We start from the raw sequence: 16,184 nt of genomic DNA on the forward strand, positions 1-16,184 counted from the left end.
CTGTGAAGGCTCAGGCAATGGCTTTTACTGCTTGGCAGGGCTGATGGAGCAGCTCTGGGAAGTGTGGGAATGCTGCACTGGCAAATCATACCAAAGCCACATGGCAGTGGGAGTACGATAGAAGTTATTTGAAGAGGGGAGTCAAACCAATAAATCTTTTGTGTTCTTCAGTTTCAGCTGTGACTGAACTCATTCCATTCTAGTTTTAATCTGAGCTCAGTGCTCAAGCCTTCATGGGAAAATAAAATTCAAAGAAAAGCTAAATCCCAGAAAACTCAGTCTGAAGTAAAATCAATGGCATGAACAAGTTAGGTTGTACTTGTTTTCACTCCGTGTCACAAATGTCCCACTACTAGACAGATATCTCCCAGGAATTGTTTCCTATAAGCAGTATTTTGATATGCTGATGAAATAAATACCTTAGCAGAGTGTCATGGGAGGCATCAAGAGAGTAAGACTGTATGTGTGAAACTGGGGTTATGTGCTCACAGACTGTCTTTTGGTGGCTTTTGAACCAGTTACAGCAGCCCAGTGACTTGCACTCCTGACCTTGGTACATTTTCCAAAATGGCCGTGATAGAAGCACTCGGACTGCTTTCCCTCTGTCACTCCTTTTCTTTCCTTCCCTTCCCCTTTGCCAGTTTCTGTGAACATGCTATCAGTATACTGTCAGTGTTTTTCAGAATTTATGAATATAGAATGAAACCTCAGGGGGTTTGCCCATGCTTGTGGTTTGGAGGAATCAGAGTTCAAAATACTGTCTGAGCTTTGCAGCCTGTACATTGTTTCTGCAGTGCTGTAAGAAATGAGGTAGCAAAATCATATTAGTTTATTTTCTGTATTTATGTACCTGTACAGAGGCAGGGCTGCAGCCTGGACACCGGGGCAGATGGGTCTTGATGGCTTAGTTTCTAATCACTGGACTGGACGACAGGGGAGAGAAGTATGTAGAGGAGAGGACAGATGAGGCTCCACGCTAAAGCAGGGGGTCTCCTGTCTCACACTGCCTAATTTCCTTGCATTGTCTTCCACTCTTCCTCTCCTGTTGTCCCTTTGGGAGCCCACTGGCAGGGCCTGTCAGATCCACCTCAGTTTGGGAAGAAGCTAGCAGCTTCCAATTGCACTGGTGGTGTGGGCAGACATGTGCCTATCCCAGTGCAGAGCAGCTCTGTGTCTGCAACTTGCTGCTAGATGAATGGGCAAATGCATGGAGAGCAGCTGGGGACTGCATCCCACCAGAGACCTTGGTCCTTCACACATGTGAAAAGACTGAGCATCTTTTCCCTAGAGACAGCAGAAGCTAGACTAAGTCCTCCCAAGTACAGTGGCAAAGGAAGAGAAATTTAGCACATTTTTCCCCCATTTCATTTCCGTCATTGGCCGTTCAATTATCAGTTGTGAGCCCCACTAATCATACAGAGCCTCCTTCCAGCTGCTAGCTCCACTAGCAGCCCTTTTGGTCTGTAGTTGGGGAAGCAACAGCCCATCTGAGGAGCAGCATGTGGGGATCTCCTGATGTTTGGCAAGGGCTCTTCTGTAAGTTCTTGCCATGGTTCCCACTCATCATCTGCCAAGAGGGTGAGTCTCTGGAAGACTATTAGCCCTCTAGTTCCAGCTTCTGGCCTTGCCTTTCAGCTCTCGGCTCACACCTTCCTCTTCACGTATACTGAGGAGCTGCTGATGGGAATTTGGCATGGGCCGGGTTACTCTGTGAGGCTGATCTCTTCTAACCCAGAGGATGATGGCCAGAAGAGCTTTTAGCTATGAGAGTGCTGGGTCAGATTGGCTGAGAGCCTCCTCCACCTGGCCATATGGATATGATGTGTGGAAGTGAGGGAGGGAGCACCGTCTCCCTCTGCCCCTGCTGTGGGGTGGTTGCTGCCACTCTGCCATGGAGCCTGCATGAGGGAAGCTACTGGAGGCCCTATGGTGGAAGAGGGACGTAGTCACTGGGACTGTGGGAGACCTGTTTCAGGGCAGACCCTCACGTGTGTCCTTGGGGGCACACTGATACCAGGCAGCTAGGGCAAGTACAAAGCTGTTTTCCCATTTGATGCAGTTTCTCAGAGTTGGGAAGCAGTGATGATCTGCAAGAAGAGTATGCTTCAGTTTTACTCAGCCTAGTACCTTCTGGCAGTGAGCTATGCTGCTGATGGGTCCGCTTTCAGCTCCACAAGAGCCCCTTGGTTGCCCAGTCCCTGTGCAGTGGGGGAAGTTCCACAGACAGTCCTGGGACTTCCTCATTCCAGGTCCTCTTGCATTGGAAGTAACAACTGCAGCCTCCCCCAGAAATTGCCCCAAAAGATACACTTCCATTTTTCACCACGTGTTTCCTTCCCTGGAGAAAGCCATTTTAAAAATAACACTACAAGACTGAAAAAGGCTAAACTGACATTTAATACTTTTAAAATAAAGTTATAAGGTGCTTTTTTCCCCCCTCAAACAGAAGGAATGACTAATTGAAATTTTTCCTAAACAAATTTGTAGTAAACAACTTTTATGCCAGCACATCCTTGCATTGTTTAGCTTTTAAAGTACAGCCTTGGGCTAGTACATGAGAATCAGAAAATGGAAGCAAGTAGACCATTTTCATTGTCTCAGCTGAGAGAAGTACTGAGAAATAAAGCAATGATGCAAATAGCTGAAAGTAGAACATATTTCTAGCAGGCTTCCTTTTAACAGTCTGCATCATTAATAACATATGACAGGTGATGCTTTTTTCTGGAAAATTTTGTAATAAACTTTGTAATAAAGTCCAAGTCTGAAGGAAATAGTCGTTTGGTTTTGGAACTTAAAAAGTACACAAAAAAAGGATTATAATCTGAGAAAGGGAGACTGCAATTTTGCAATCACCATCATTGCTGAAGGATTGCATTGGTGTCAGGGGGAACAATCCTGTTTTTCCCAGCCTTAGGGAAAGCAGTTCAGCTGCTCTCCCCTGTATTGGCATTGCATATGCGGCCACAAGGTGAATTGGATCAGCTTGCTGTTCCAGCTGAAACCTAATCACTTGTCTTTATTTTTGTTTTTGCAAGGCTAGTTTACAGTCACATGAGCTGAAGAAAATTGTTATTTTTTAGCTGGCTCGGCCCATTTGTTGACATTTGGTAGCATAAGTCTGCTTAAATCTATTGTAAAACTAAACATAAAAATGCCATTGTGAAACTGCCACAAAAAATACTTCAACTTTTCTTTAGAATGATTGGCACTGTCCAGGTGGAAAAATAAAGCAATGTATCATGATGTGTACTTGAGGTTCCATTAAAGCAAAAGGATTTTTAATTCTAGGATGGAGGTAGTACCATAAAATACATGTTTTTACCTTAATTGCTAGACACCCGTGTTTCATTTTGAAAATTAATCTCATTTTATCCTTAAGCATGAGAGCTAATAACACCAGCCAACAGTAACCACTGAAATACTTCTATAGACTTTTAATTTCAGACTTTTTTTCTTGTAGGGCATGGTTGTGGAGATAATATTTTTTCTCTGTTTTAGCTTTTCCTCACACCTGTGTTGGGAAACAAGCCAAGTACTTTTCTTTCTCACACTTAAGCATCAAATAAAGGTTTTGAGTTAGCAGGCTTTGGCTTAAATATTCAGTTCAAGATACAGCAGGAGACTTTTGGAGTTGAGTAGGTCAGGTGAGTAATTACTTGCCTAGACTTGCCTGTTTGATCTCTTTTTAATTATAACTTTTTTTTTTCCCCCGAAGTGCAAAACATGTTTGGATTTTCTTTAGATTGCTTTTTGTATTCTGGAGCTTGTGATCTGAAAGTGGACATTCTGTTCATTTTTGGTGTTGTGTGTCACACACCAGTTATTCCTGATATCGCATCTAGTTATATTTCTAATTGAGGTTCCTTTGAAAAGTCCACCCGTCTGTCTAAGCTTTAATTTGCTTACTCTGAGTGTTGTGTTATTGTTAGTAAAAGTAGACTGTGAGCATAATTAGAGGCAGACTATGAAGAAGGATACGGCTGCTCTTAATGCAGCTCTTTCAAATAAATACAGTCAGGAAAATGCTTTTTCAAGTCTTTCAGCTTTGTTGCAGTCAGGAACTGGTGTTATCCTACGTCTGATTTCTATTGAGATTAACCTGCTCTTACCTCAGGGCTAGGCTGCTTCCTTCTTTGTGCCTCATTATAAACATTTAAAATGAACAGCTGTGTAAGAGACCTTGTGTAGAGATAAAAATACATCAAACTTAATGGAAGGGAGTTGAGGTGACAGTCCTGACAGTTATAAAGCCACTTGCCTAAGAATTATTTTATTTCCTGAAAGAGGCAGTTTTGGCCAGGGACAAGACCAGAGAGGTAGGAGGTCTGTATCCTGGACGGGATAAGAAAAGGCAGGGTATAAGATCACCCTCATATTTCACTGTAGGGAGTTCAGTGGAGAGATTTGCTTTGTAAATTGGGTGTTGGAGGTTCTGGAGGAGACCTCCTCACTTGTCTTTGTCAGGGAAGGAAATTAGTGCCATTTCCAAGCATCCTCATCTGTGGTTCATGGAGGTTAGTTCCACTGCCTAGCTCAGTGGGGTTTCAACTGACCTTTTCACCACTGATACAAACCTGCTCTGAAAAGGACTCAGTGTTGACAGATTCTCTATTACTAACTTATCTCTGATGCAACAAAAGGATACTTTTCTGTCTGATTCTTTCTAAGGCTGTCCTGGGCTGTGAGTGTGGCTGTCCTGAAAGAATGCAGGGTACTCTACCCTCTGCCTGGCTGAGCAGTGGGAGCCACCAGCATGGGAAACACCTACCAGTGAAGAACAGGTTCAGAATTGTTTTCTAATAATTTTTTTTCCTCTTTTCTTATTAGGTGAACGTTTGGCTAAGCCTGAAAGAGGCAAAATGCGAGTGCACAAAATATCCAACGTGAACAAGGCCTTGGATTTCATTGCCAGCAAAGGAGTCAAATTAGTATCTATTGGAGCAGAAGGTAAGGAAACCAGCTGGTTTGTCTGGGATCAAGCTGTGCTTAGTCATTGTCTTTCTTATTAGCTTCATCTCATTTCCCTTTGCACCTCCCTAGCCCTACCGTGTTCTTGTAGAATAAGCCATCGAGTTAAAAGTGGGATTTAGTAACCCTTTACTCTGGATTTAAATCCTGCCTTCACACCACACTGCTAAACCTGATTCCCACTTGGGCTTATGGATCAGGTCCTCCTGTTTTTCTTCTGGTTCTCATGAGTTAAGGAAAACTTTGGGCAATGGCAGAAACAAAATGATTGAGATATTTCTTTTGCAAATGAAGAAAAGACTCAACTGAAGCATAGCAGTTATTTGTATTTAGTGAGTTGCAGAGCTGTTGGGGAAGATCCCCTGTTGCTGTAGGACACTGCATGGGTCAAAGCCAGGTGCAGTCCCTAGCACAGGACAAAGACCCCAGAGATTCCAATTTTCAGGGCCTCCAGTCTTCTTTTTGTGCCTCCCAGAAAGATGGGTGCTTGAAGCCTGTGCATTGTTGTGTAGAGACCATTGTGAGAAGCACCAAGGGATGCCCTCAAGAAGAACTTGCAGATCATGCAGAAAGCAGGCAGTTGGGTAGGATTTTTGTCTCTTTAGCAAAGATGGTGGGTGTTTTGCAGATATGTCACCCAAGACCCAGAAGGACTTGCAGGTTTTCCTGACATTTGTTTTGCTCTCTTCTGAATCTGTGTGTAAGTCCTGCCTATGGACTCAGGTTGTCACTTGCTGTGGAAACACTCTACTTCTATGGTATTTCTAGGTTTGTATTTACAGTGACCATGGAAAATGAGGGAGGTTTGTTATCTCCACCTTGCAGATGGAAATACATGGTTTCTCTAGGGAAACTCATGACACAACCAGGAAATGAGCCCATGATACAGTTCTGGATGAGCATTCCTCCTTTGGGAGAGTCCTGGAGCGACAGGGCTGAGTCCTGCCTGTTCTCAGCTCATGAGGTCAGTGCAGTCTCGGCATGCTGTCCCCAATTTTGGCCTTTCAGGCATGCTCTTGGGGCATGTCCAAGACATGTACCCACTCTGTGGTTCACTTGTTCCATGTCAGATCAGCCACTGCAGGTGCTTATGTTTGGCTTACCGAGACCTTTACCTCAACATACTGCTTTAACTTCATGGACACTTTGGAATAATTTGGAACTATTGTCCATGGACATTGCAGACACCTCTTTACTGTGTTGGGTATAGAAGAGCAAAACTTTTCTTCAGATTTCTTAGCTTTTCCAACAGTAGCACCCTGAGACTATTTTTGGCCCTGAATACTGTTTATGTAGCACAAATACCTATCTAAGGTCATTTTTGCCTTTAAAAAAAGACTGATGCATCCAGTGTCTGATATAATAGTCCATATCTATGTGGGGCCCTTTTCAAACTAGAAGTTGGACCTGGAGTGAGAGGTCTTCTACCTTTAGACAGCTCCTGTTGTCATTTGGATCTCAGACAGACATTTGAATCCTTCTGAGAGTCTAAAGCATGTGTAAAATTTACCTTTCTTTCCTGCTCTCCTGCTCTATTCCCCTTTTTTTTTATTTCCCTGATTCTGTGCTCCCTGGCACTAGTTTGTCTTTTCCTCTTTTTCCACTGGATTTTATCTTTGCTCTCTACTCCTTAGTCAGCTGTGACTGTACCCTCAGAGCACCTAGAAATCATTTGTGAGTAAAATGATCTGTGACCAAAGATCAGTAGAGCCCAGTTATTCGGTATGGATTCATAGCAATTACCCTGTTCAGAAATAGGCTCTGAGGTGCCATTTTGAGACAGAAGTATGTTTTGTATATGAAAGTCTGAATGGTGATCCTGTCCTCTCCTGCCATATGTTTCCTGGCTTTTCTTTGTCCTGGTTCCCATGCAGCTACATGGTGAATACATATGGGTTTCTTTATACTACCAAAAGTAGCATGGCACTGAAGTTTAGACTAAGGGTTAGCTTTGATTTTTGTAGAGAGTGCTTGGGCCTGTGCTGTGATGCCAGCTCAGGACATGGAAGTGTGATCACATCATGGACTCCCCGACCCCAGTGCCGGGCCTGCACACAGACTGAGCCCAGGCCACTCAGGTTGTCACCAAGAAATATAACCTGCAGCAGGGGCCTCTGCCCAGCCCATCTAGGTCTCTGGTGTACAGTAAACTGCCCATCAGCTATAAAAATAGACTTTTACTTTGGACAGCGCAGCAGTTAATTATGTCCACAGAAGGGATTATAAACCTTCCTGGAGCATAAATTTTAAGGACTTACTTTCAGACTTTAAGAAGACATCATTCAGCAGCAAGCTAGAAGATCTAAACCAAAGAGTCAGTCATAAGTGTGCACCAAGAAGATGAGCTTTACATGTCTCAATCAGGTTGGGCTGATCTAGAAAGTTTTCTAGGTGGCTTTTTTCCCAGAGGAGAAAACCACCATCCAGCAGCAGTGTCGTGGTACTGGCTAGGACAACACACTCCTTACCTCAGGCTGTCTTGCTACATCTCTGGGTATCTGCTGGGCAGCAACGTCCTGTGGGAAGGTCCTGTATCTGCAGGCCAGCTGTAGTTCCCTGCACACGTTGGCCATCAATGTCCTGGCTTCTATTTATTTTTTTAAATTATTTTTATTTTATTTTAAACGCTTTGTTAGCCAGAGTCCATAGAATCAAAGTAGTTCTAGCATTCAGCAGGTAAGTGTAAATCTGGATCGAGGAAGGCTCTAACCTGGTGCAGCTTCCAAATGGTTTTCGTCTGCTTTTAAATCTCACTGTCATCTGACACCTCAGGAGCCTTCTTTTGATGTAATAGATTCCATCTTAATGTCAAATGATCCTGGGATTTAACAGATTAAATAGGTCAAGTATGTGACCCTAAAACTTTAATTTTTATCTTTAATCTGTACAGAAAGTTGCTGCTTTCTTAAAAAGATCTGGTTCCCTTCAACTTACAGATAACTTTGGATGAACTGATCCCTATTCTCACCTGTGCAAGTGAAAGGAGAAATAAAATTTAGAGATTTCAACATTTGTAGAAGTCTCATCTGAGCAAAACATCTGAGGCACCAGGCAGTGCAAGCAGACACAGTGGAAAGAGGGGAAAAATAAGGTCCCTCCATGTCAGTGAGTGAAACACAGCACTGTATTTGTCCCTATGTCCTGTCCACTCATGGTTAGGGACCTCAGAGGTACATCCTTACCAGCAATGCCAGCTATCTATCCTAAATCTGACTGGACCATCATTAGCAACTTGCTTTCTGAAGACAGATTCATGGGATACTTGTTAGTATCCAACAAAATGCAGAACAGCCTTCATTTACATCACCATTGTTGTTCTGTGTCTCCAGTTCCCAGATCATAATGCCAAACCCTGCAACAACTTCTCTCCATGGGGTAACCAGAGGCTGTGCTCTCATGGGCAACTCATAAGTAGCTAGAGGGGGATAGCAGTTTCTATATTGTTGATTCTGCTTCTAACTGCCCAGGCCAGGGCAGAAAACTAATCTTAATAATCTTTGCATTTTTCAAAATGAGTTCATGCATTTAAAAAAGGTGGTGGCATTTTAAAAGGCACATCTCTGTAGCCAGCCAGTCTTCCTCCTGAGGGCTGGATATTTGTCAGGCCTTAATTGGTTGTCAAACAAATGGATGAGAGTACTGTAGTTTTTGCATACTTAGTTCGTGTTATTTGGTACATTAATGGGAGGTAGGTGGAAGCATATTCACTGATACAAAAAATTTCCTTCTAGTGGATGCAGATGCCTCAGCAGCTTTAGCCAGCAACTGATCAACCCCCAAATTGAGTGTAAATCACATTAGTAACATGTGCTTGCTGCTGCTGTTCAGGCAACAGCTGCTAGTGGTGGAGGAAATGCAGATGGTTCTTGCAGAGGTCCTACCTAAAAAGAGCACTTGGAAAGCACAGTCAGGCAGAAGATACTGTCTGACTAGTAGCCTTTTAATATGTGAACTGCTCTCACATTACTGAGCATTCCTTATATCAGCAGGGAACAAACACAGTATCTTTAATTAAACATTACATTGTTCTAGCTTTGTAGTGTTACATTCAACTTTTTAACACTTCCTGTGGTGTTTCTTTTTCTTCATCACCAGGAAGCAGAAAGCCTCATGCAAACCTGGTTTGCAACCACATTTTTCACTTTTGTTTCTTGGCTTTACTCCACTATATTAGAAAGAGACTGGCAGCAGGCGAAGAGTGCCGAAGGGATCCTCAAGGAAAAGGAGATTAGCATTGGGGAATGCAGGGGTGGAAAACCAAGTAAGTGAGGGCCAAAGAGCATAAAGCCTTTCTGATCAGGCTGCCTGACTGTAACCAGGTTGCCAGGAGTTTTTTAGCACTAGAAATGAAAAATGCTTGCCTGCTTCCATCAAATAATAAAAATCTGTCAACTCATTGAAAAGAGAGAAAAGAAAAAGACTGGGGATTGTGTGGCTTGTTAAAAGTGCATCCTGGGATGGATCACTCAGTAATCTCATTGACATCAGTATCTGCTTGGTAGGTGGTGAGTTTTCTCTATATCAAGAAGAAGTAAATGATATGTAGAGATGAAGCAGTAGAAACACTCTGTATTTCTTCTAGAGCAGCTTTGTTTTGGTGCACTGCTAAGGAATAATCAAATATGAGAGCAGGGAGCACATCTTCCTTTTTGAATGAGTAATGCAGTCAAGAGGACTAGGGAAGAAAGGGTGCTTCCACCTTAACTCCACCAACTAAATTTATAAAACTGGAATTTGACAATGTAACCAGAGGATAGTGCTGAGTTCTTATGCCACATCAGCAACTTAAATCTGTCTGGTTTTATGTAAGTGTCTTGACCTTTATTTCTAATTAAAATCCATGGAACGGTAATATTAATTACCTGTTTCAGCTCACTGATTGATTTATTAGTGTTCGTGAAGCGTTTTCGGCATTAAAGTATTGTCATCAGATTTTAATCTAGCCCATTAAAATGGAGAGCTCAGTTTAGTTTCAGATCTTAAATATATCCTAGGAGAGTCCTGCCAACTGCTGTGGTTTTTAAAAGCATTGGGTTTTTTGCTTTTTGAAAATCCCCATCTATCACATGAACAAAACAAGCAAGCTGAAAACATAGATGCTTTCTTATATATTTTAGCTGCAGTATCTCAGGTATCCGTAACAATAGTAAGGATTTTCCTTTAAGTTGATTGCTTTTTTATAGGGGCAAAGAATGCAGAAAGTGCAGAACTGGGTATACCTGCCATCACTTGGCATTTTCTTACATCAACCTAGCAGACCCCTGACCCCAAAATGCCTGTAAAAAATTAATTTGTGAGAAAACTATCAACAGGCAAGCATAGTTTTTTCATGCCAGCAACAGTAACTGTAGTTCTTTTGTACTGCAGTGAAAAGTTGTTGGCTGTTAAGTTCTGGGCAAACTGATGCCGCACCAAGGTATGTATGTGTACTCTGAAGTGCAGAAAGGAGCAGACATGGGGGTTTGCTGGTATAAAACAAAGTGGCATGTCTTGTTTTCTATCTTATACATCTGTAAATCCCTAATGGAGGTGTATGTCAAAGGACAGCGGAGCTTATAATTCTAATTTACACTGTAAGTTGTGTGACACGTATCCCTGAATCACAAGTTTTCAGGAATTTGGACCAGGTGGACATGTGTCTGGGGTGTGTGCTGCTTGTCTGTTGGTTAAGAATACAATGAGACTCACATTTTGAGTTTTTTTCAGAAGAAGAAAAGGGGTATTTTTAACAGCTTAAAAGGAAAAATTCACGTACCGTTACTTTTGGGTCAGGATGTGGACAGGTGGCAGTTGCCTATACTGCAACTTTCTACTTGTCCCAGAACACAGTTTGTTGCTACTAGGCAGCTTTATGGGAGCAGTGGTACAGAGGTGTCTACAGGAGTTCAAAAGGTTTCTGACAGCCTTCTTGGGACTTGAATTATTGTACCTCCAAAGAGTAGGTTAATTCTAACCATTTTCTTACTGAAAATACTCTTAACTTGTCAGTTGTTTGAGAAAGGTCCTGTCGTGCAGGAACCTGCTAGAGGATGAGTAGGAGAAGGCAGCTCAGCTAGTTTCACTATCCAAAAATGTGAAGGCTGTAAATTCTGCAACATGTATATATATATCTCTCTGTGGAATTTTTGTAGATGCTGAGTATTGGCACTTAAGATCCATCTGCTCACTGTTTGGACTGTTTGGCTCTAATCTATACATGGTGGAAGCCCCTTTCTGGACCATCATCACCCCAAATGCTCCCGCCAGGACCTTGGTCCCTATCCTTAACAGACTGTACCTCGCACACGCAAGCAGTTGCCTTGTAAAAGCTCCAGGTTGCTGACCCTTGCTCATTTATATTGTGGAGTCCAATGAGCAATAAATCACAATCTGCTTAATATCATAGTTTGTTATGGTCTGTGCAGACTGGTCAGCACGAGTCTTTGCTTCCACTTCCAGCAGGATGCATGTACTTTGAAAAATGCTCTATTGTGTCTTTTGGCAGTTACATGACTGAAAGAAGTCCTACACAGGCAGTCTGATGTATTTAGGCTTGTTTGAAATTAAAATATTCATGGTGCATGGTTTTCTCAGTGGTATCTTGTTCACAGGACAAAACCAGCTGTCAGAGCTCATCTGCGCTGGGAAGCACTGGTTCTTCTGGTATAGTTATGCTTGGGCACTTATATAGTTGACTTGGAGTAGACATAGGAGAGTAAGAGAAGGAAGGCTTTTTTTTTTTTTCCTCAGTTTGGCTTCTGTGACTTCTAAGCTATTGTGACTAAACCTGAACAAGGTGTTTTTAGGTCCCTGTGGGAAATTACACTAATGTAAATTGGTCTTTATTTCTGATCTTTGGGATCATCTGTATCTGTTTTATTCTCAGTATTATACTGCAAGAGAACCAGTCTGAGTACTGGGTACTGTGCTGTACGAGCAGAATATCTGGGAAGGCAAGGAAAAACAGTTTTTAGCAGGAATGCCAGTTCTCCCATCTGCAAAAAAAATGCTTCCCAATGCTCCTTTTTTACAAGGATTTGTACCTGCAACTTGATGTCTTCTATTTCTTCTCTTTCTACCTTTTTTTTTCCATAGAAATTGTGGATGGCAATGTTAAAATGACCCTTGGAATGATCTGGACCATCATCCTTCGTTTTGCCATTCAGGATATCTCAGTTGAAGGTAAATTTTAGTTCTTTCCAGCCACTGTTAAATTATGAACACCTTTGCTACTTGAAAGGCCCAAAATGTGCTCTTAAGTGAGTCACTGAAAGATCCTAGGAAGCTACCCTTCCCGCGCTGCCTTGTCATCTCAGTGACATTTACGGTCAGGTTCAGGTATACTGAGAAGAGTTTTTCACATCCTTCTCTTACAAAATATTTCAAGGGCAACTCGAAAGGATGGCTCAGCCTGAAAAGCAACTTTAATGTTGGAATCTTGAATTTCTGGCAGGCTGATTCAGGCAGTAGCACTGAAAATGGACCTATCTCATACAAGTCCTACAAGACTCTCTGATCTCAGAAAGCTATCTCCATATTACTCGAATTCATTAAGAAAACAATAGTAACAAAGCTATCCCAGTAGACTCTTCCAAACAAGAAATTTTCTGACAAGTGAAATTAAATAAAGCAAAATTCAGTGCCGTTTCTACTAAAGAGAAATTGGTGATTGTTTTCTAGCATATGCTCTAAAGGCTTCTCTTTCCTAAGAAAATGAGTTCATTGCTGTATTTTCTTTCTTTCACCAGAAACATCTGCTAAAGAAGGACTTTTGTTATGGTGTCAGAGGAAGACAGCCCCCTACAAAAATGTAAACATCCAGAACTTCCATATCAGGTGAGTCACAGGCAAGAACTTAGCTTTACAATCTCTATTATTTTCCTATATCTCTTGGTATATTCAACAACACTCTTGACAGACCTCCCAAGGCAATGCATATGTGCATTACACAGTTACAGTGTAGTCCAGAGAGACACCTAGGAAATTAAAGGCAGAGGTTCTAAAAGGATCCCAGTACCTACATCTCAATTTCTCATTGTGGTAACAATTGCTGCTTTCATAAAGTTCTTCAGAGCATTAAGTCCTCTGAGAGCAGTGTATGTGCCGTGGGCAAAGCAAGAGAGTGTTTGCACTGTGAAAACTCAAAACACTTTAGGAACCATGAAAAAAGGACTGCACCCAGAGCTTTTGTAGTACGGAAGAGTTGGGAAGGCATAAGAAGTTTTCTTGCTCTGCTCAAACTGGCAGATGTTCCAGTGAAGATTCTGCATAATAGTGCTTTTCCAGCACATCTTGGAGAGTTGAATATGTATATGAATATATATGAATCACATAAATGTAAAGCACTTTTAAGAACTTAACTGCCTTTTATGCTAGCCAGTACTGTAGTGTAGCTAGCTGTGAACATCTGTCCTTTCCCTAAAGAATGCACTTATTCCTTCTTTAGGGCTTGTACCTACACCTTTTTTCAACCCTGAGCTCTATACCTGTCCTCACATGCTCCACAATGTATGCACAGAGATTTCAGCACAGAAAACTGCCACAAAGGAGGTGGCAGTGCAGTGGACAAGTCCTAATCACAGTGGATTTTTGTAGGGTTGGAAATGAATATTTCAGTCTCATGCACATACAAGACAATCCCTCCTTCCCAGCACTTACAGGAGCACTGTTAGTTGGAAAGTAAACCAGAATTAGTTGTCTCAGTGCCTTCTCTCATGCTCATCACTGTGTGTCTCCATGGCGAGCAGTGTTCATTGTTCTCTCTTCTATCTCTCTTGCAGTTGGAAGGATGGCCTTGGTTTCTGTGCTTTAATTCATAGACATCGTCCAGAGCTCATCGACTATGGGAAGCTACGAAAGGTACAACTCAATTTGTTTGTCAGAACAGATGTTTGGCTCCTTGGAAGTAAAGAGGGAGAAGAATTAGCTTGATAAAGATAATGGGAGAATTTCAGCACAAGCTGGCAGTTGCAGGACTGAGGGGGGATGGAAGGAGGAATGAATCAGTACATTCAGGCTTCTTAGTGAAGCGTGAACTTAATGAGCTTCCTGCTTGACTTTCCCTGCTTTCAGACTGCCTTGTGTGAGACACACATGCCCCAATCCCAGCTGATGAGCAAAAGCTGGCAAACTCAGTAACACCAAGCATGAGACTAGTTTTGTGCTAATGTCACAGACTAGTGAGTCAAATCAGACTTAAAATTTCTGTGGACAGTTGGATAGAAACCAGTTACCTGGTGTTCAAGTGCAATAGCTCATTGAAGGGTTTGTGTCCCCTCACTGTGCACTTATCACATGCTTCCAGCTTAGCACTGAGTCATCTGCAGTACTAGGGTTCTCCTAGCATGTAGGTACCAAGTGCCAGAAATGCATTTGTGACAAAACTCAATTTTACTTTAAAATTGCCACTGGTAACATGATACCAAGCTGCTCCAAAGTTTGCTTCCAGTGTATTTTGGAGACAGGATTGTTAAGTGGATGATGAGAATAACCATTCAGTGGTTTGTGCTTCTAGCAGTGTCTTGACCCAGCAATGCAATGGAAGATCAAACTGGTTTCTTATCCTGCAGTATGCTGAGATCCAGTTTCACTGTATCTGTGTGCACATGGAATGAAATGTCACCAAGAGCATAATTCATGTGTCATTACTGGGGCTAACACAAAAAGTTGTCCATCAGATCTAATGGGCTGGGTGTTTTATGTGCATACGTGCCTGGTGATAGCTAGAGAAATAAACATAGAAGCCCATTACCAGTAGACCTGGGCCCTTTGATCACTGTGCAAATAGACAAAATGTAAATGACCTAATCAAATCAGCTGCATCCTTGAGGCAATGAATTGTACAATGCCTGATCTACTTTTCAGTAACCTTTTAGATCTTTACTGTCTTGCAGAGCAGTCAGTTATATTATCTGATCAGTTTTAGTGTCTGGAGTCAGCATATGGTGAATAAACAGGGGGGGAGGGTGGACTGTACCTGTTTACATAAACAACAGCAATAAGAAAAGGAATTAATAAAGTGCCATTTTCAGTGCCTGATCTTAGGAAAATAAAGCAGCTAAGCAATGTGTGTCTGACAAACCTAACCAGGTAAATGCTAGAATGCTCTCTGTTATCAACAAAGCCCTAAGCCAAAACTGAGCAAAAACAGAGTAGAGTAAAGTGAGTTATTTGGTGATATTGCTTGCAGGCTTTTTAAGGTGAAAGGTAGAGAAATTGTTCGAACCAAATTCAATGCACATGGGAAGGGATTTCTCCCACTTGGAGTAAGGTTAAAAGAAACCAGCATCTTTTGATCTCTGATTGCTTTTAATCCCATTCTTCATCAGATTCCCTCTGCCCTCCTGCAGTCTTCTCACTCTTTCTATATAATTTTTATTGTTTCTGCCTCAATTACTCCAAAGGCATGAGATTAAATGTATGTTAGAGAACTCTACAACGGCTGAAATCTTGAGCAAATAGCTGGGAAGAACTTAGCTCAAAATTTAGCCTTTAGTTCTGGCAATTAGTGTGTGCTGAAGGGAAGTTGCCTTTTTTATGTTTGATCTTTGAATTGTGTTTGTGGAATGTATAAACACGGAAGAAGCTGCTGAGAAGCAGCCATTACAGTGGGTAGTAGATTAGAGATCCACCTTAAGTTCTTTTCCAACTCTAGGGAGCAATTATTGGCATCTCATTGTGCCTTTGGCAATGCTCTATGTGTGTGTGTGTACACAGAAACACATATGCACAAAAGTACAAGATAGATGAAATCAGTCCAACCTGCTCACAGTTCTGCATTGTACCTCCTGTCTGGGCAACGTTCTTTTGCAGTTTTAGTGTTTTCTGCACTTTCATAGAGGCTGTGTCTATGATACCAACTCTCTGTTGGCAGTGTACGCCTGCAAAAGGTAGCCAGTGGAAAAGCTGCATGTCTTCTTCCCAAAATTAGGCAACTTACTCTGTCAGCACTGTTTTGTATTGAGTTTCTTCCTTGATATTTTTCCTAATCTAGTTATATTAGCAGAACAAGCACAGTTCTTCTCTGCATAGCCTACCACTGCCTGGGTAAAGTTACTTGTGTAGTCCAGGCCTCAAAATAAAAGATGCAAGTCCACCCAGCTTGTTGTCAGTGATTCCCTGACACCACAGCTTATTTGGTTAGAAAGTTTCTATTCAGTGCAGGTCTGTCTGCTGTTGTTCAGCTCACTGTAGATAAGGTCTCAGTATTCAGCTCGTGGTATGCAGAAGATGGGATT

General features: G+C 42.0%; 1 protein-coding gene across 7 annotated transcripts in view; it reads left to right on the forward strand.

Annotated features, from left to right (window-relative positions):
- ACTN1 (actinin alpha 1) overlaps positions 1 to 16,184 on the forward strand; it is an 88,194-nt gene that overhangs the window by 42,304 nt on the left and 29,706 nt on the right. For all 7 annotated transcript variants that reach the window (XM_027891721.1, XM_027891720.1, XM_027891714.1 and 4 more), the window contains 4 exons: positions 4,828 to 4,947; positions 12,043 to 12,129; positions 12,696 to 12,783; positions 13,728 to 13,806. In XM_027891721.1, the coding sequence (XP_027747522.1) occupies positions 4,828 to 4,947; positions 12,043 to 12,129; positions 12,696 to 12,783; positions 13,728 to 13,806 (374 nt within the window). The remainder of the gene's footprint in view (positions 1 to 4,827; positions 4,948 to 12,042; positions 12,130 to 12,695; positions 12,784 to 13,727; positions 13,807 to 16,184) is intronic.

This window comes from Empidonax traillii, unplaced genomic scaffold (genome assembly GCF_003031625.1).
Source record: "Empidonax traillii isolate 1590-97213 ecotype Southwest subspecies unplaced genomic scaffold, ASM303162v1 scaffold328:size603334, whole genome shotgun sequence".
Lineage (NCBI taxonomy): Eukaryota > Metazoa > Chordata > Aves > Passeriformes > Tyrannidae > Empidonax > Empidonax traillii.